At 41.8% G+C, this 20817-nt stretch overlaps 2 protein-coding genes across 4 annotated transcripts; one reads left to right on the forward strand and one right to left on the reverse strand.

Annotated features, from left to right (window-relative positions):
• Positions 1-749: 749 nt before the first annotated feature.
• si:ch211-188c16.1 (uncharacterized) lies at positions 750-13096 on the reverse strand. Of its 3 annotated transcripts, none has more exons than XM_045694233.1 (19): positions 12913-13096; positions 9045-10050; positions 8703-8903; positions 7799-8288; positions 7492-7607; positions 7287-7312; positions 7146-7186; positions 5548-5680; positions 5030-5189; positions 4604-4724; positions 4346-4380; positions 3954-4017; positions 2791-2825; positions 2496-2559; positions 2288-2386; positions 2179-2192; positions 2006-2036; positions 1821-1893; positions 750-1700 (listed from the first exon to the last, which is right to left on the reverse strand). In XM_045694233.1, exons 1-18 carry the CDS (start codon positions 13018-13020, stop codon positions 1824-1826), a joined length of 2814 nt encoding a protein of 937 aa, XP_045550189.1. In that variant the 5' UTR covers positions 13021-13096; the 3' UTR covers positions 750-1700; positions 1821-1823. The 3 variants fall into 3 exon arrangements, with proteins under 3 accessions (XP_045550189.1, XP_013995980.1, XP_045550190.1); XM_014140505.2 differs by lacking the exon at positions 12913-13096 and adding an exon at positions 10413-10598; XM_045694234.1 differs by lacking the exon at positions 2179-2192.
• Positions 13097-13747: 651 nt separating this feature from the next.
• Positions 13748-19571, forward strand: c8a (complement component 8, alpha polypeptide). The gene is made up of 11 exons (XM_014140504.2): positions 13748-13989; positions 15435-15549; positions 15688-15835; positions 16030-16177; positions 16354-16543; positions 16658-16840; positions 17117-17360; positions 17594-17731; positions 18075-18232; positions 18874-19099; positions 19256-19571. The coding sequence occupies exons 1-11, from the start codon at positions 13841-13843 to the stop codon at positions 19402-19404; spliced, it is 1848 nt and encodes a 615-aa protein (XP_013995979.2). The 5' UTR covers positions 13748-13840; the 3' UTR covers positions 19405-19571.
• Positions 19572-20817: the final 1246 nt, after the last annotated feature.

Here is a 20817-nt window from a genome sequence, read left to right on the forward strand (position 1 = left end):
CAGGCCCGCTAGTTTCTCGAAGCTCCGCTACAGCTAGCTTCACAGTTGGGTGCACAGTTCTCATATGCCGGTGTAGGTTGTGCGTAGAACCGGCTTTAAATGAGATTTGGTTTTGGCAAATTCTACACTGTGCTCTAACATTGTCTACATTATTAAAATGCATCCAAATGCTACTGTGCTTCCAACTCATTTCACAGCTGTCCTTCCTCTCTCTCCTTGGCTGCTAAGTGTGTGACTGTGAGTGAGTTGGCTCGGCCCTCCCTCATGCATCTTTGGTTCATTGGTTGACACTGCATGTCTGATTAACAGGAACAGGTGAGGTTGTTAGTCTGAGCAGACAGAACGAATGTGTGCGCTTGAGCATTTAGGCCTATATTATTTTTTTTCTTTCTTTGAATTAGTTCATTATATTAATTTAAATCTTTTGATTATTCATATCTTAATGTTTTTATAAATAGATTCGGCTCTTCGCGAACGACACATCACTAACAGCCGGCGACTACCCCAGCCCTGTCAGAAACTCTGGCCAGTGTCTAACCAACCAGGTTTTTCCCCTTTATAATCTTCAACTGGCTGACAGCAGCTGCCTTACTTGAACTATCATCTCTAAATTCAGTACAGCCATTGTGACATAGATTGGATACATTGTGAGAAGTGAAGTCACTCTGTTGATTTTAATAGTTTTTTCAGTCAGTTTTTGCAACAGGGTAGCGTGCCCTCTTCTGAAAAAAAGTGTTACTCTGTTAGACTAGAAATATGACCATTTATTTGATGCTTTACAGAAAGGTGATACATTGGACATCAAAAGCAGATATTTTTAACAAACAGACCAAAACAAGTGTGAAGAGCCAAAAAATGATTATACATTCTTGACCAAGGCATTGTACCCAAAACAATGCGCCATTTCACCATTGTGTTATGGAAAGTGCAGACTTGAGTACCTACATCGTTTCCCATTCAGTAGTGCCAAAATGATCAATGAACAGAAATAAGTGAATCATTTACTGTGTTCATAGTCAAAGGCAACAAGAACAAAAACAATTGATCTAAACATCCTTGTATAACAGTACACATGCAATGGATAAAGCATTAAGCAACCACACAACAACTATCAAAACAAATGTGATCTAGAGAGAAAATAAAGGCATCAGGTCAAACATACTTCACTAATAATAACTGCACAAAAAGGACACACAACCCCCCCAAAGAAAGGAAGCCCATCAAAAGTGACATGGTGGAACATACTGGGGAAAAAACCCTAGAGGCTACTTGATATTCAGGGCCCAGTTTTCAAAAGTTATCTGATCGGATTTCAGCAATTGGATAGGATTAAAAGGCATAGAAATAGAATGGGCATCCCCGTTCAAATATAATACAGACAGTTCTATTAATTATATTTCTATGCTTTTAATTCTACCCGATAATTTTAGAAAAACTGGGCCCTGATCTAGTGGCAGATCTGAGATATATATGACAATGGTTTAATCGAGCTAGTTTTATACATCTATAATGACTGTGGTTCATCTGGATCTAGAACGACAGTGGTTCATCTGGAGTTAATTCTCCAGGCCTAAGGCAGAGTGATATGTGTGGGGTTGGTCAGCTGGCTGCCTGGCCTGCATCAGTAATGGTCAGGTTACTCAGCCAATCATGGGAGAAGAAACTGTTGTGCTCTCCTTTAGTTCTCTCAGTCAGTGAAGCTAGAGAGCAGAGAAAGAGTTTGTTAATGCTCTGAGAAGTTAGGACCAGTGCAGTTTTTCCTGGCCATAATGATCTGACCAGGGAAAACCCCTGTGCCATTAGTGTTAGTCTGTACTGACCTGTCACAGGAAATCTGCATATAGAACTGGAGGGGGAAGTAGTTCAAAATCTGCAAAAACCACTTCCTGGTCTCTGCCATAGAAAACAGGTACATACATTTTGGTCCAAGCTAGACTACTACCTCAAGGGCTATTAGGACCAATGAGGATAATGCATGAAATATACACACACCATCTTCACTTACGAGTATGGAGGCTCCACAACACATAGGAAGCCTGTAGATGGACATAAACATAAAACATGAAGTCCCACAAACATTGGCTGGAGTGAGAGTTTACTTTTCAACCTCACCACAATCAGTGACATGCGAGGTGATAGCAAACCCAGCCATAGAGAAGTCAGTATCCAGCTACTTACTTGGAGCTTCAGCACTTCAGAAGACAAAGCAAAAAAAAGTTTTAAAATTAGAATAACGGATTAGAACGATTGCAGTGAGGATTTGTAATGCAATTTGTATATACTGTACTTTGTAGGGGTTGGCACTCGGTCTTCTGCTGTGTCACTGATGCCAGCTTTGTTGTTCTGAAAGAAGATGGCTAACTTCTGAAGAGCCTCATGTCTGGTTCTGAAGACAGAAACCTAAGTTAGGGCACTTTGTGATACATTGTGGTAAAAAAGGCTGCATAAATAACATTTGAATTTGGCATCACAGTAAAGACAAAGTACAGACTTACTGTGTGTGGGGGTCCTCTATGCTGCCATCAATAAGGGTGTGGTGGGCACTAGCATGGCTGCAGACTGCCAGTGAGAGGGGACAGGAGAGAGAGGGATGAAAAGAGGGTGAAGGGGGAGTAGAAATGGGGGGAGTGGTCTTTGAAGGCGTGATTGAAATGGTCTGCCATAAGTATATGGGCAGTAGAATGAAGACCTGAGACCGCAGGTACACCATCTCTCATCCAGACGTCTGAATCAAAAATCTAATCTATAACTTCAAAAGACATGGATATATACCATAGAAATCATACTCACGCATATCAGGCATTGAGACAGTCCGATTGTGAATGCTAAAGAATACATAAGAAAACTGATTAAATATATCAGTCCTTCGCTCAGCTTTTCCTAGAAAAACAAACTTTAATTTATATGCAGTCTTCAAAAGTTTTCATCAATTATCTATACAGAAATTCTGTGGAAATACCACTGCTGAATCAAACATGAACTGTAAAGCAGCCATTTAACTGGTGGGGTCGCAGGAGGTTTTTTTCCTCCCCAATTTTGTAGTATCCAATTGGTAGTTACAGTCTTGTCCCATCGCTGCAACTCCCGTACGGACTTGTGAGAAGCAAAGGTTGAGAGCCGTGCGTCCTCCGAAATAACCCAGCCAAGCCGCACTGCTTCTTGACAACCCCCGCTTAACCCCGAAGCCAGCCACACCAATGTGTTGAAGGAAACACCGTACACCTAGCGACCATGTCAGCGTGCACTGCACCCGGCCCGCCACAGGAGTCGCTAATGTGCGATGAGACAGGAACATCCCTGCCGGCCAAACCCTCCCCTAACACGGACGATGCTGGGCAAATTGTGCGCCACCCCATGGGTCTTCCAGTCGCGGCCTGCTGCGACAGAGCCTGGACTGGAACCAGGATCTCTAGTGGTACAGCTTACACTATGATGCAGTGCCTTAGACCACTGAGCCACTTTTAGTGTGTGAATTTTGGGGGGGATGAATAAAATACTCGTCTGAATTTAAAATGACTAAGACCAGGTAGAAAGTCATTTAAATCTCTGAGAACGGTTTCGTCAAATCACAGTATTTTCAATATAAAAGTTATTAGCAGCACTATTTAGTGGATTGGTTGATTTTGTAGTCAAACAAGTGAGCTTACTAACATTCGTTTACAAGAATATGGGCAAAATTGAATTATTGACAATGAAAAAAAAAAAAAGGTGGAAATGTTGTTCCCGGGCCATTTAAATGCCATATTTGTAGTCAATTGTTTTCCAGATTGCATTGAGATTATATATATATATATATATATATACACACATACATATACACATACACACTTGGGTCCCGAGGCAAAACCAATGAAGAACCACTGCTGTTAAGCATTTGACAATTAAAAAAAAAGGGCTTTCCAAATAAGAATGGGATTGCTTGACTGCTTCCCAGACAGTGCAGAAAGTCTCACCGGTTCTCCATGTAGGGGGACAGGGTCTCTTCGTCTAATGTCCACTCCTCATCGTCATCTGTGACTGAGAGACAGAGAGCATGATAGGCTGCAAAACCACCAAAACCACCATAGCCAATGGGAAGAGCTTTGGCACAACACCACACTGCAGGCCTGCTGCCTAAAATGCATGGAATTCCTTTACTATCATAAATATCATTGACAATCATAAAGTCAACTGATAAAAATACTCTGGGTTATATCAATCAGTTGTGCTTCTGCAGAACTCCAATCCTTTGTAAATGTAGGCAGATTTTTCAATGTGTCTCAGACAATACTTTATCAATGTGTCAGTTGATTATCAATCATGCAGTTTTTACACAGAACTGTCTGTAAGCATGTTGAAGACTTACAGCTGCTGTGTAGCATGGGATGATGATTAGATGATCTGTAAAATATAATGGAGACAGAATAGGAAGGGCACGGAACCAAAGGGAGTGAGTAAATAAAATATATAAATACCCCGATTATGACAACATGCTTCAATTCTTTCATTTTGCATTCCATTTTTTTTTTATTCCTAAGAACAGTGAATATTTCTCTGTACAACAAAATATGTTTGGAATTGATGTACAGTACTGAACAATAGGCTGTTGCATTCTGTTGTGTACCTGCTCCCAATGCTGATGGTATCTCCCTCTGTGCCTCCTCGGCCAGCAGCCTGAGCCTTCTTCCCTAGCTCCAGCATCTCTTTGATATTCAGCTCCACATTCATTACAGAGATATAGCCATCTGGAAAAGTGAACGATCAAACAGGGAAAAAAAACTCAGCCACAACAGCAACAGATAGAGCAGTGAATAACTGAAGCCTGATAATAATTTGGGCCACAGTTTAGCCAGAGTTTTTCCTGACCTGTGCCATATTCAAAAAGCACCTACTCTGATGATCTTAAGGGAAAAACTAATCCTAATGTTATATCAGCATTCCCTAATTTTTGTATTCTTTTTTTTAATATATCAGAACTCCTACTCTGAGACTCTTTCTGAACCCCCCCAAAGGCCGTTAAACAACAATAATACAACATTGACAAACTCACATTTGTGGTTGGTGTCACGGGCCAGCCATTTTCCTTTGGGGCAGTTGGTGGTTCGGATGATGCTAACCGTGTCACCACTCTTCACTGGCAGGTCATTCTTACGCACTTTACTGGCCACTGTCACCCTGGCATGGTACATCGCCTCCTCCTGGCCAGTCACCTGAACACAGACATTACACAGTAACCACAGCCATAGTTTGGCAAACTTTGTTTGGTGTGGAGTGTTTTGGGAACGTTAATGGGTGCCATATTGGATCCAAAAGTTCAAATTTCACAATTGAGTAGTTGGAATGCAAATTTGACTGCTATTATCCTGGAACATTTTAGGTCAACATGGTGGATAGCTTCTTGAAATATTGTTTGTCAACGTGTTGACCTATGGGCAAACAAAGATGGACCCACAAAATACCAAAACAAGACTGACCTATGAGCCTGATACACATGACACAGCAACTTTTAAACTGATAGCTAGTATGATAATATCTCACTAAGCCTACATGTGACAAGCTCAGAATTACTTTGAATTTTTTCTTCATTTCATTCTCCTTTTTCTCCCTCTCCTTTTGCTCTTTCTTCTCCTTCTCGAGGCGGTGCTTCGCTCTCTTCTTCTGATCCTTGTCCTCGTGGTTCTCAGGGCTCTGTTTTTCCTTACTGAGAACAATATATAATTATTATATAAACATGAATCTAACTGACATGCTATGAAGTGGAACCAAATATTAGAGGTATTGATGAATTTGATGATTCTCTTTAATTGAAGCAACAGTGAGAGATGAGATGACAAACATACCTGTGCACATGATGTACACTCCCCTCCATATGTATTTGGACAGCGAAGCCAACATTTTTAATGTGGCTCTATACTTTCAGATAAAAAGTTTCATGAGGCGACAGTACAGAATGCCACCTTTTATTTGAGGGTGTTTTCATACATCTGTTTAACCATTTAGAAATTAAAGCACTTTATGTATCTATTCCCCCCATTTGAAGGTGGCATAAGTATTTGTACAAATTCACTTATATGGTATTAAAGTAGTCAAAAGGTTTAATGTCTGGACCAATATTACATCAAGTTTGTGACTACAAACTCGCTGATGCATTTTCAGTTTGTTTTGGTTGCGTTATATTTTGCCCAATAGTAACTGAATGGCGATGACTGGAACAATTTTCTTTACAAGTGAGTAGATGAGATGTTTCTGAACACTTCTAAATTAAGAAAAATCATGAACAATGTCTGACGCAGTGAGAAGGTTACAGAGGCTACAACAAATCATGCTAACCTCTAACCATTACCAATAATGGGGAGGGGAGTTTAGTATTTTATGGGCATTAGGATCTTTGTGCCTCCATAACCTTTTCACAACTCATTCATGATCCTCCATAATCATCGTAGCATCCACATGAATGTAGAAGTGTTCAGAAACATCTATTCTTACTTACACTAAAAGTGACTACAACATGGCACGATACCCAATAGGAACTGAATGGTGAATAATGTAAATCATAATCCAAAACTAACTGCAAATGCATCCAAGAAGTTTGTAGAGTTACAAGCTTGACGTTGTGCTGGTCAGTGTGTGTTAGGAATAATTTAATACACTAGAAATTCATTTGTCTAAATATTGATGACTTCTTCAAATTGGGGGGGGGACTAGATAAATAAAATGCTTTCATTTCAAAACATTTAACGTGTATGTTTTAAATGCTGGAGTATCGAGCCCTCCCAAAAAAGTTTGCTTCACTGTCCAAATACATATGGAGGGGGATGTACACCAGGGGTCAGCAACAGGCCCGCTAGTGATTCGGCAAAATCAACCCACTAGCGATTTGGCCCCCAAAGTTAAGTAAACTCACAAAAAAAAGAGAATATTAAAAAATTAATATTTTTTATTTTTTTTTAAATCACCAGGAATTCAGCTAAAATGATTGTGAAGGAAATTTGTTCCCAAGTATACCCACAAATAAAAAGAGATGCGTCATTGTGTATCAATGTAACCAAGGTATGAAATTATGTTCTTTTGAAATACAATCTCTTTTTGGGCTTACTTATGGTTAATTTGCCTGTGCAACAACTACAATATTTGAATAATTGGGCCATCTTTTAGAGCCGACATACCATGGATTCCGGGGCCATATGTGCATTCGAGGCTCCTCCTTCTTCAGATACAAACAGAAAACAAAGAATCATTTTTTATACACAACAGCACCAACCATTCAGTTACCGAAATAAACTCTGCAGTAAAATTGTGTCACTTACCACTGGATGGGGGTCCCCATATGGATCTAAAAGAGAATTTGAAAAACATAACATTTGGAACAAATCATAAACACACCCTCTTTGAATTAGAGTAGGCTTTGACAAAAGGTAAATAGCTCATCAAAAAAAATGGCTGAATGTTATAGATACTGGTATATTGATATGGGCTCTCAATTAAATAAATTAAACATATGTAGTGTCTTACTCTTTGGTGGGCCTTTACGTTTGTGTGAGTTTTGACTGAGAGTGAACATGTTGGTGTTCTCAACAACTTCATACACATTATCACAGGTTTCATAATAGTTCTCCTGTTGACAGACACTAGAAGAGAGGACATTTCAGAGGTTAGGTGTAAAGAGGAATAACGGACTTCACAGAGCTGAACTTAAGTTCACTATACCAAATACTCAGTAGTTTCTGTCCCCACACAATCCCTGGTGAGACACTTCAGCAGACTATAGTATTTAGCAAAAATAAGATGATAGTTTTCAAGCAGTTTTCAAGCAGTTTACCTCGACGTCAGTCCTGAATGAGTAAATTCAGCCGAAGCGGAGTCCTGGTCAGTGTCCTCTGTGAACGAGGGTTCAACAGGCACCATTTCAGCAGACAGCTCAGAAACAACTTGAGGTTTTAGAACTGAAGCTGGAAACTCCAACGTTTGAGCCAAGAACTCTGAAAGAACTAGATCATGATGACTGCTGAGGGTCAGGGCTCGATGGTCAAAGCTGGGAATTTCTGGAGGCTCACAAGATGGTAACTCACATTCAGGGGATAGAAAATCTGGAACCCCCAAGTCTAGATCTACTGGATTATCAGGGGTTCCAAATTCTGTAGCTTCTAGTTCTAGAGCTGCGAGGTCGAATGCATTGCCTTCTGCAGTTTCCAGTTCTGAATTCAACTCAAATTCCGGAAACTCTGGAACAATCAGTTCAGGATTAGCAATGGATGGAGGCTCAGATTGTGGATCCTCACATGGCTCAAGTTCAACCGCTGAAGTCAACTCTGCAAGCAAAACAACAAAATAGACATTTGACTTGAGCTCAATGAACAGCACACATCAATTATCTTTGAAGTAAATTGCATTTTACATCAATATACATTCTTTAACTTGACACCTCACTTTATTCTAATGGACATTATGCAAAGTTTGGTAACAGAATGACGGTTTTTACTGTACTTTCACTGACTGTGCAGTCATTCGGTTAACGTCTTTGAATCAGCACGGTTCTTCAAATAAATGTTTTTGTAAAACATTGTTTGGAAATTGTTAAAAGAAGTCATTGTGCATAGAGTTGTATGCTTTGTTTAACTTTGCAATCATTGGTTTTTGTTTAGACTGATTCTAAAGTGAAAAATCTGAGTCTGTCACTTACCGTGGAATTGACCACAACTGGTCGAAAATAGAAGTGAAAGTACCTCTGTGATGTTCTGTGGTTGGGTGGTAACATCTGAGATCTACCCATGGAGGTCTTGGAGGTTTCATCGGCAAAGGTCCCAGAGACCCCTGGTCAGGTAGAAGTTTCCTGGCTGGACGAGGAGGGGGAAGTCCATCAGATTTTACAAGCAGAAGCTCTGCTCTATCTCGGCCAAACGGTTTCTCTGATGCAGTCTCTAGTCCTAAGAAAATGAAGAGAGCAATTGTATCTCAACTATGCAATCATACCTCATTAACTAACACTATTGTTGCAAAACAGAACATGAGAATGACCATACAAAATGACCACGTCGCAAAATTGTTCTGAATCTGAGATGACTTACTGCGGGAAGAGCCATTCATCTTGAAGAATGGCAGAGCTGAACCACAAGGGAGGTGCTGGCGACAGACGGGCAAAGGGGCTGGAAGGTCATGTTCTGGGGCATGACTCTCATAATCTGTAGAGGGTAGATGAACTCCCTTGTCCATGGTAGAGCTATGGTCTGAGAGATGTACCCCATTGGAACGCAGGCTCTTGGGTCTGGCGTACACCAACAGGTGCTTAGGTGAGAATCGTTTCTTGCCTTTCTCCAATGTGCTGAAGAACTGGGTCGCACTAAGCATAGAGGATGAGTCTTCACCTGGGCCTTCTAACGGAGTGGTGACGGTGATGTCTGGGCCGGAGGTTTGGCACTCCGTGCTAGAATGTTCCATCTGGAGTGGCAGCCTATCGTCAGCCTTATTCCTGTCCATCACAAGTCCCTCTACTGGAGCTCCTGAATGTCTGTTGGTGGTCAAACCAACATACGCAGGCTCTTCTGCAGGTTCACCACCAACCTTGGAGGCTTTGGTTGACTTGAAGGGGTGGTGGAGCAGAAAACCCTTTTTCTTGCATTTTGTAGGAGGTGGGACCTCTTTATGAGGTGGCAAATCGGTTTTCTGTTCCTTCAAAGGCAGGCCAGGCAGTACGAGAGGCAAGTGGCGGTCTTTGAAGGACTTCTTGGCTGTCGCTGTGCAGTCCCTTCCACCATTGTGGAGACTGTTCTGGTGTGGTGGTGTTGGTGGTTTTGGTGGGATGGCCTGCAGTACAAGTGCAGGGAAGGAGACGGGCCATTTGCCCCCGGACACCCTGGTCCCATCCCTGAAGATGACCCTGGGGATGACAGGTTTGTTCTCCACAGCAGAGTGGATGGGGCTCATCAGGGTGCTGCATTGCTCCCCAGGAACAGTGGATGGGAGCCGTCTGGGCTTCTCAGCAATGGCAGGTCGGTGTTGGTGCCTGGCTTGAGCCTGGGCTCTGGCTTCCTCCTGAAACTTGGCCCTCAGTGCTTTGACATTGATTGGTCCCTCCTAGGATCAATGAGATCACTATAGTGATTAGTTAAAAACGCTTAAACAGGCTACAATTGTTTGTAAGTAATAATTGTTTCTACCTCAGCATATAACATTGTGTGCATTCAACTAATTATATAGATAACACAAGGATAATTATTATAAGGCACCAGTTGTTCATGGATGGTACAGCAGATAACATGTACTACTCAGTTGTTTCATAGTATACTAAAATACTGTTCGCTGTGCATACAGAAAACCAACTGCAATCCGTTTCGGATAAATCGCGAGTTGACCTTGCAAAGAGCAAAAATAACAACATCCAACAGATATGCAAATAGATCGATGAGGCAGCAATAGATCATCTCGAATTTCATTACCTGTTCCATTGTTCCTCGTTACTTTCATGAACTGACAATAAAATGTAGTTATTTTACGCAATTTGACACGTTTCAGTTCACTGTCTCATGATGTCGACGTAGCCACAAAATTGAACGCATTCTCTGATAAACTGATTTCTGAACTCTCTGAAGTTGCAAACAAATAGAGAGATACCGCAATAAACCTCCTCGGAGGTGCGCATGACCTTATTGAATGATGTCACGTGTGCACGCGAAGAAAGTGTAATTTTCTTGAAACGTAGATTTTATCAGATTTGAGTGTTCTATAAGGACCTGTGTTTTAATTAGTCGCAATGATATCTAGTGATCTATTGATTATAGGATAAATGCCAATTGTATGGTATTATAGTTATATTATAGGCTAAACACAAGGTTTGGTGCCATAGGACGTATCTGCCTCTACAGAAGTCTGGGCCTTTATAGCCAAAGATTGGAAGTATGGGAACTGCATACTTGGAGTGTGTCAGACAGTGTGCGTTGCAAAAGAAGTGAGTAGATCAACAGCGGGTTGACTCGTAACCCGCAGTCCCAGCGGGGAGGGTGGGTTTAGGGTTATGAAATATTGTCTGGATAAAGTTCGGGTTGAATAAAGAGAAACAATACCTCCATAAATGTATCGTTCTTGTGCAATTTATATCTATATTCGTTTTTTATTTCATTATTTAGGCAATGTGGCATTAGGGCCTAACTATACCATGCCAAATAGCCAACGCTTATCGCCAAATGCTTTTGGGAACTGGCAGAACAAGTTAACTTCTATGTAGGCAAAAAGTACAATGTTGGAGTTTAATTCAATAAGAGAAAAGCTGCGAAATGGAGAGTTGAAAATAAAGAGAAGGGAGGGCCAGAAAAGTCATGTTTGGGAAAGATTTGGTGTAGTGGTAAAAGGATGATAGCAGTGCAGGTTATGTTATAGCCTACGTGATCATTGTGAGGCGATATACAATTTCGAGTCACCCGAACGGGACTTCAAATAGACCTATGCCACGTCAAGGGAATTGTAGGCTAATTTTCTCATGTGTTAAATAGAAACTGAAATCTGGACACTGCAGGTCTATAACCTCTCACATAGCCTTAATATTAACTCCTGCAGAAATAAACATTTCTTGCAGCAGGCTAAAATGATAGACCAAATGTTTCACTTGGGAACAGGAGTGGAGAAATATGATGTAATTCTTTCAGCAACTTGAGAGAATGCAAATGCACACGTCTGTCTGTAGAGGTACTGTCTTTATCTGCGTAATAAAAGCTGATAGTAGCCTATTTCAACCGCCGAGTTATTTCAACCACATAAAATATGCATGCATCCAAGCCGAACTGAGATCTTATCAAAAACATGATTTTGGGTCGTTTTCACAGGTTTGTATTTTCTTACAACCGGTAAAACTGATATCATTTGGACATTTTGCACAACAAATCTTTCTGTTTGTTGTTTGTTTTGTTATTGCATTTTCTCCTCGGCCCCTAAACGTCTTTGCACCGCGAAAGAAGCAGAGACGACAGCGACCACTTTCTCAATGTCAACTAGATCGAAGCATTCATTTATATCGATGTATGACATTATTCTGGTTAGCAATGGCTTATTTGGTATTTTAGTGCAGCATATTGTCTACCCTGTTCTGTTTCGCCTGTGCTTGTCTCCCATCTTCCCCATTATCCCCTGTGTATTTATACCTGTGTTTTCTGTCTGTGCCAGTTTGTAATGTTTGCCAAGTCAACCAGCATTTTTCTCCTAGCTCCTGGTTTTCCCCAGTCTCTGTTTTTCTCGTCCTCCTGGGTCTGACCTTTGCCTGTCCTGACTCTGTGCCCACCTGCCTGACCATTCTGCCTGCCTCTGACCTCGAACCTGCCTGCCGCCCTGTACAGTTTTGGACTTTGACCTGGTTATGAACTCTTGCCTGTCCCGACCTGCCTTTTGTCTATCCCTTGGATTATAATAAATATCAGAACTCAAACCATCTGCCTCCTGTGTCTGCATCTGGGTCTGGCTTTGTGTCCATCTGGGGCAGATGAGAGCTTTATGGATGCTACCCTAGTTTCTGAATTAGGTATCCCCACTCAACTCCTCTCTGTTCCCATGGACGCTAGAGCACTGGACGGCTACTCCACTGGAAGAGTTACCCACAGCACTGTTCCCGTTAATCTGTGGGTTTCACAGTGAGTCAATAAAGCTTCTCTTCATCTATTTATTTATGTATTATTATAGAAGGCGTTCTGCACCCTTATAGGGTCGTCGGCCAGCCTGTCCTCCGGATTCCATCCCCAATCCAACGGCCAGTCGGAGCGAGCAAACCATGCCCTGGAAACAAGTTTAATATGCCTCGTCTCGACCAACCCACTACCTGGAGCCGACAACTGGTCTGGGTGGAGTATGCCCTGAACACTCTTCCCTGTTCGTTCACGGGACTCTCCCCTTTTGAGTGCTCCATGGGGTATCAGCCTTCACTCTTCCCAGAACAAGAGCAGGAAGTCAACATACCCTGGGCCCAGATGTTCGTCCGTCCGCTGTCAGCGTACCTGGAGAAGAGCCATGCAAAATAGTCTTGCGTGGCAACAAATCTGCACAATTAGCTGATCTGCGTTCCATACACCCACTATTGAGCCTCCCACTTCTGTTGACACGCCCACTTCAGACACGCTTTATGTAGGCAGTTATCCATGACTCAAACATTGCCTATTATATTGACAAAATAGTCGAGTGACCGCTCTAACAATGGAAATACATGTCCTCAAAGATTTTCACCATCATTGTAAAGCCCTAGTTATTGTTGCTTTGACAGTCATTTCTGAAGATCATTATTTATTTAATGTGATTAGTGATTCATTTACTTTCGTCCCTCCTTTTAAGGTCAACCCTATTACGTGAACTGAACTCTTGTTTTAATATGGTGAAACTGTTCTTTAAATGTTGTTTTCAGTGACTGAGCGTGTACGGCGTGTATCACGTCAACCTTGTTACCCATAAATAGTCTATGTTTTAACAATTCAATTTCCCCTCCACGTTGCACACAACACGCTTACATTCCCCCAAACACGTTTGTTGTATAAAGTTGAACATGTGCTCTTTATGACAGAACATTAAAATGAGGTGAAATTAGTTTTGTTTAACCAAGTTACACTACTCAAAATATGCTCTATTCATGGAATGACCTGTGTGTGTGTGTGTGTGTGTGTGTGTGTGTGTGTGTGTGTGTGTTTTGTACTGCGAATTTTGGAAGTGAGTGGGCCAGGATGGGGTGTGCTTGTGTAGGCCTATGTGTGTGATATTACGAAAAATATATTTCCCAACTGTTAGAGCATGTGTTTACCCTTGATCAATCATTTATTGTGGACTGGAGAGTCTGTCTTATGACATGAGTGCACTTTCCCCAGGATGACAACTATCAGTCATCTACACAAAGCTTAACATGAGCTCATTTTCATCAAGGAGCTCTTTTATTTCTAATATGGATAGACTGATATGTGCATTATTGGGCTCCTACATTCTGCTGCTGGTTTTAAACAAATCTCTCACTGTAGAGGCAACGGAGAACTCATGGAATATGGCTGAAACCAGGTAGATTTCCGTAGTTTTTACTAGAAATACTACTACTTTTATTTACTACTACTGGGTGATTCCAGCAGGAGCAGAAACTATTTCTGGTATCTCATATTGTTCTGGCAATTCTCACACTGAAACTTCATTGGGAGGTAGAATGACTGAAATACTTTTTTCATTTGTATCACAAACCATTTCTGAGAAAATCATGATGATCATTTAGAGAGAGAATACAGACAGCAGAGTTTCCACAAAGTTTACATACATTATGTACACCAAGGTAGAATGAGCATAGAGCTATAAGAGAATGGGTACTGTATACAGCTGATGTGCATTATCAGTATGAATATAAATGCTGTATAGTGCAGGTATTTGTGTACATTTCAGAGATGGCTTGATGCGGTGTGCCGCACCGAGTGCATGCATTTTACAGACACACTTATCCAGAGCAACTAGGGTAAAGAGCCTTGCTCATGGGCACATTGTTAGACTAGTCGGCGATTTGAACCAGCGACCTTTCGGTTACTGGCACAACGATCTTAACCACTAGGCATGCCTCCTGTCAGACCCTATCATATGTGAACCGTACATGATACAGACAACATCTTGGTGTCATTATACTCCTAGTGTGCTCTAACATATGGAGTATGTCTAGATTCTGAAATACAAATTTTCACATGAATTTATTCAACATTAAAACTATTTAAAATGAATATTTCATTACTACCCTTTTTGATTAAGCTCTTTTTTAGACATAATGTTTGAAACAATACACTCTTCAAACCCATCACATTTCCAGAGTGGCACTGGTACTTTTAATGATATGACCCATTTTATACATATAAATTGACATTATACTGTCATTAACCAATCACAGCCCTCCTTTAGGATTGCATATTCAGCAAATCACCAGCAGAGGGCGTTCCCATAGAAACCATTTACCATTTACAGTATTGCTGGTGTTCATAAAATTGATCAGAATTTCAGAATTAGCAGAGCCCACTTTGGAAATGTGATCTACTTGTACTTAAAATGAACAAAATCAAAAATGGTAGTTCTGAGATATTTATATTCATATTTTGTTATGTAGAATAAATTTGTGTGAAAATGTGTATTTCAGAATCTAGACATACTCCATATGTTAGAGCACACTGTCAGGGGTATAACGACTCCCAGATGTTGTCTGTATCATGTACGGTTCACAGATCATGTTTAGGCATGTATAGGTCTAAAAAGGGCCAATAATGGCAACTTTCATCATGATAAAAAAAAGAATGGTTTGTTATGTAAATCTAAAAAGCATATCACACATACTTTCTCCCAATTACATTTCTATGTGAGAATTGCCAGAAATTCTAAGATAACAAAAACATTTTCTGCTCCCGCTGTTGTGGAATCGCTCTACTTCAATCTAAAATGTGTGTGAAGCTTGAAACTGTAATGGTATTTGTATTTGACTGAAGAGCAGGGCAATCTGCTATTAGGAGGGTCAGGAGTGTAAACAAACCAGCTCCTATCAACTGTAAGATGAAAATGTGGTCGTCATGGAGCCCTTGTGACTCCTGCACAGACAAGAAGGTAAAGGGTTGCTTCTCATTATACGGTTCATGTTCAAGGCTTGGGACTAAATGATAAACTATAGTTTCTATGATACACAATGATCTGCTGTTCCACTAAAACAATTCTCATATTTGTGTTCTTTATTTATATTGCCAGTTTCGTTTCCGTTACATGGAGAAAGCGTCCCAGTTTGGTGGGAGACAATGTTTGGACAGTCAGTGGGAAGAGCTGGCATGCCCCACAGCACAGGCAGTGTGTTGGGAACCAGACATCTGTGGAGAAAGATTCACCTGCAATGCCACAGGTAAGTACACAATATACATCACCTCCAACCTCAAGCCAAGCATACAATGTGTTGAGTCTTCTTTTATCTCCAAATGTTTAATGTGGTTTTCATGTGGGTTTGTGTGTGTGTGTGCATACATGCTTGTAATGAGCACGTGTGTGTGTGTGCGTGTGTGCGTGTGTGTGTGTGTCTGTCCATCCATCCGTCCTTAGGTCGTTGTGTGAGCCAGGCGCTTCGCTGTAACGATGAGGTCGACTGTGACGACGAGTCTGATGAGAAGGACTGTGAACAGGTGGACTACAGACAGGACAAGTGTTCCACACTGCTACCCATCCCTGGAGCTGGCCGCGGCACTCAGGGGTAAGCAGAGGTCAGGGGTCAGAGGACAGGGGTAATCAACAGTCATGATAAGTGGGAACAACAGGATGCATCTGACACACAAAAGACATGTTGCTGTTTGTGCTGCACACACACACACACACACACACACACACACCTCATTTGAAACAACAAAGTATTGCTCTTTATGTTCCTAGCTTTAACATACTGACAGGAGAATTTGTGGACCACGTTCTTGACCCACAATACTATGGAGGACAGTGTGAATATGTCTACAATGGAGAATGGAGAAAACTCATATATGATGCCTTCTGTGAGAATTTACATTATAACGAGGATGAGAAAAACTATCGTAAACCCTACAACTTCCATACATACCGCTTCATGGTACGGTACTGTATGCATCATCATGTCACAAAATGTAAACTTTTTACAATGCTCAACTTATCAATGATATTTGAAAAAAGTCATATGTGTTTTGTGATTTTTGCGTTATTCTAGGCCCAGGCTACTTCTGAAGGCTCCTCAGAGTATTATGAAGATTTGGCCACATTACTGAAAGCCAGAAAGACGGAAAATTCTTTTAATCTGGGTGTTACTGTTGGGATTCAGTACGTGGAGTTTGGAGTATCAGGGAATGTGGAGACTGAGTTTCTAAAAAATCTAACAAAATACACCAATCAGGTAAAATAATATGTCTTAAATAATACCCCGAAACAGCCTCTTTATACCCAGGGAACACACCTGTAGTTAGTCCCTGGCTGTGTTTTACTCCAGGAAGCTGTTGCCTACAACCTTGTTTTCTCAGATCCATGAAGGGTAGTGAACGAGAACAGACGGGACGTAACATCCATCCTGAAATGAAACCCCTGAGTCCTACATTTCTCATTTGAACATGTATGAAGCTGAAAAGCTCTATACAAATATAGTTCTGATTATGTGTTCTCCTTTGTCCCTCAGGAACTTGGCTTCATCAGGTTACAGTCTAAGGTTCAGACGGCCCAGTTTAAGATGAGGAGTGAGGGGCTGATGCTTCATGAAGACATGTACCTGTCCCTCATGGAGCTTCCTGAGGAGAAGTATGACTTTGGCATGTACTCCCGCTTCCTCAACACTTACGGAACGCACTACGTCACCCAGGGCATCATGGGAGGGACCCTGGAGTATGTGGCGGTCGTCAACACAACCGCCATGGAAACATCTAGTATGGTGTCTTTTTTTATTTCTGTGATGCTGTCGTTGAATGAGTGAGCGAGGTTTCAGATTGGGTCAGTGGTGGAAAAAGTGTGAAGGATTTGTAGACCTTTCTATATTTTGGAAGGAACCATATAATATTATCATGTGAGTTATTATAGTCAATGGTATATTTGAAGAGTCCATTTCTGTGTAAATGTAATGCTTATTCCAAAACTTGTTTTTGCTCTTGTCTTTTAACAGAGATTAATGCGGGACAACTTAAAGGGTGTTTGGGTGGATCCATTGGCATAAGCAGTCCTATAGGCAAGACGAAGCAGGTAGAAGTTGGAGGCAAACTTGAACTCAAAGGTTGCAAAAGCACTGGCTCTTATGAAAAAGGTGTGTGATCGTCCCAACCGACCTTATCTAGCAAAGGACACCTTGGTTAACATTTCCTACTTTTTCTAACAACACCAGATACCAAAGGACACCTTGGTTAACATTTCCTACTTTTTCTAACAACACCAGATTTCTAGCTCATTTCAAATGTATATTGTTGTTCAACTTTCTGACTTTCTGGTAGTAACATTCAGTTAGAGCAATTGTGGGTAACAGGGATAGGGTCTATTCCATTTCAAATCAGTTCATTCAGTAAGTTTACTGGAATTGCAGTTTACTTCCTGAGTTTACTGAATTGAGATGGACCCAGGTGGGTAATTAATGATTTCCCTCTGTAACCCAGAGATGGATGGCAGCTCCAGTTTGATCAAGGACATTGTGACGCTGGTGAAGGGGGGCAGCACAGAAAGTAGTGGGGGTCTGCTGGCCATCAAGGACCCTGACACATACAGGAAGTGGGGCCTTTCTCTCAAGTACAACCCAATGCTCATTGAGTATGAGGTATAATAGCATTTACTTACAGATATACCTAAACACACTGTATATAGCCAATGATGTATATAAACCCTGGATTGCTGACGCTATGTATTGGCCATTGAGAGGCTTTGAAGCCATCGGTCGGCCATATTGGCACTCCCCAGTAGGAGCAGTCCTCCATAGGAATTAATGGAATTCTACAGTATTTCAATTAAATGTTTCAAGGACAAAATTACACGTTTTTAAGTATTTTTTGTTGTTGTAGTGGGGACAGTAACATTAGAACTTTCAAAAAATTGTACTTTAAGAAATGTTTGTGTATAATGTATGTTTAGCTCACATAACATAATTGAAAAGTCTGTAATAAAATAAACATGACAAAAACAAATGTAGACATTCATAAATGCATTTCTATAGCTTCCAGAATATTTTTTACAATGGTGGGGGAGTGCCAAGATGGCGGCGGCGGGGCTTCACAGTGGCCCCTGTCAGTCAACCAGTGTATATATACATTGTGTATTCAGCACACAGATGGTGCTGGACATTACATCTGTGCATGCTACTTGAAACATGGTACTTTTGCACGTGTTTACTTAGTACATTCAATATGCACAAACACATCAAGTAACTCATCAAGCATGGTCTCCTCTTCCCTCCTCTCCCAGACCCTGCCCATATTTGAGCTGGTGCGTCTGAGCACAGCGGGGGACCACGTGGGGGCACGGCTGGTCCACCTGAGGAGGGCGTGGGAGGAGTACCTGCTCCAGTTCAACTCCTGTCGCTGTGCCCCCTGCAGGCATGACGGCATCCCTGTCCTCTCCCAGACCTCCTGCCGCTGCATCTGCAAGCAGGGCTTCAGAGGGGAAGCCTGCGAGGACACCCTCAGGAAAGGTGGGCGTAACAGTGCTATTATATGCAGTTACTTATATCTGCCATCAGATGACAGCAAGTGCCACACCTTACTACAGTAACTATGCTCTTGAGTTAGTATATGTAGAGACTTAGATGAGTGGGTGACACAGAGCCTGGCATTCTGTCGTCTGATAGGTTCCACGACGGACGGGGCCTGGAGTTGCTGGGGGGCGTGGTCTTCCTGTCAGTCAGGAAGTAAGACGCGCCGACGGTCATGTGACAACCCCCAGCCAGATGGGGGCGCCGCCTGCCTTGGCTCCTCCTCCCAGAACCAACGCTGTTGATGTCACCAGCCAGACGGGTCACAGCACAGCAGGGGGCACAGATTTCAAAACTACACCAGGAAGTAGGAGTGAATACCAATGATGTTCATTATGTTACCAACTGTCTTTATCTGGCCAGAAAGATGAGGGTCAAAAAGTTTGTTCAGAAATAAAAACAGTTAAAGATATTCTTGATTATCAAATAATTGTTTTATTTGTCACATGCGCCGAATATGTTTTATCTCCTCAGTTCTCACTGTCACTATAAAAGACTCAACAATGAAAACATACTGTAACACAGGCACAACACTTCCAATTATTTTACTTTAAGTTAAGAACACATTCTTATTTACAATGATGGCCTAGGAACAGTGGGTTAACTGCCTTGTTCAGCTCGGGGATTTGATCTAGCTACCTTTCGGTGACTGGCCCAACACTAACCACTAGGCTACCTGCTGGTTACTGGTCCAATCCTCTAACCACTAGGCTACCTGCTGGCCCAACACTCTAACCACTAGGCTACCTGCTGGTTACTGGCCCAATGCTCTAACCACTAGGCTACCTGCTGGTTACTGGCCCAACGCTCTAACCACTAGGCTACCTGCTGGTTACTGGCCCAACGCTCTAACCACTAGGCTACCTGCTGGTTACTGGCCCAACGCTCTAACCACTAGGCTACCTGCTGGTTACTGGTCCAATCCTCTAACCACTAGGCTACCTGCTGGTTACTGGCCCAACGCTCTAACCACTAGGCTACCTGCTGGTTACTGGCCCAACGCTCTAACCACTAGGCTACCTGCTGGTTACTGGCCCAACGCTCTAACCACTAGGCTACCTGCTGGTTACTGGCCCAACGCTCTAACCACTAGGCTACCTGCTGGTTACTGGCCCAACGCTCTAACCACTAGGCTACCTGCCGCTCCTATTAGCTTTATTTCAATTAAGAGTCTGGGACAATATCAGAAGCAGTCAATTCCAGACTAATATACAGTGGGGAGAACAAGCATTTGATACACTGCCGATTTTGCAGGTTTTCCTACTTACAAAGCATGTAGAGGTCTGTAATATTTATCATAGGTACACTTCAACTGTGAGAGACAGAATCTAAAACAAAAATCCAGAAAATCACATTGTATGATTTTTAAGTAAATCATTTGCATTTTATTGCATGACATAAGTATTTGATACATCAGAAAAGCAGAACTTAATATTTGGTACAGAAACCTTTGTTTGCAATTACAGAGATCATACGTTTCCTGTAGTTCTTGACCAGGTTTGCACACACTGCAGCAGGGATTTTGGCCCAGTCCTCCATACAGACCTTCTCCAGATCCTTCAGGTTTCGGGGCTGTTGCTGGGCAATACGATCTTTCAGCTCCCTCCAAAGATTTTCTATTGGGTTCAGGTCTGGAGACTGGCTAGGCCACTCCAGGA

The sequence above is a fragment of the Salmo salar genome, chromosome ssa14 (genome assembly GCF_905237065.1).
Source record: "Salmo salar chromosome ssa14, Ssal_v3.1, whole genome shotgun sequence".
In the NCBI taxonomy this organism is placed as follows: Eukaryota; Metazoa; Chordata; class Actinopteri; order Salmoniformes; family Salmonidae; genus Salmo; species Salmo salar.

Coding starts and splice junctions, on each gene's coding strand:
- si:ch211-188c16.1 (XM_045694233.1), bottom strand. CDS start 13,020: ATGGAACGCAGATCAGCTAATTGTGCAGATTTGTTGCCACGCAAGACT. Junction 7,608..7,798: donor CATTCAGGACTGACGTCGAG/GTAAACTGCTTG, acceptor CCTCTCTTCTAG/TGTCTGTCAACAGGAGAACT. Junction 2,387..2,495: donor ATAGAGGACCCCCACACACA/GTAAGTCTGTAC, acceptor TTCTGTCTTCAG/AACCAGACATGAGGCTCTTC.
- c8a (XM_014140504.2), top strand. CDS start 13,841: ATGAGCTCATTTTCATCAAGGAGCTCTTTTATTTCTAATATGGATAGA. Junction 13,990..15,434: donor TGGAATATGGCTGAAACCAG/GTAGATTTCCGT, acceptor ATTTGACTGAAG/AGCAGGGCAATCTGCTATTA. Junction 16,178..16,353: donor GCTGGCCGCGGCACTCAGGG/GTAAGCAGAGGT, acceptor TTATGTTCCTAG/CTTTAACATACTGACAGGAG.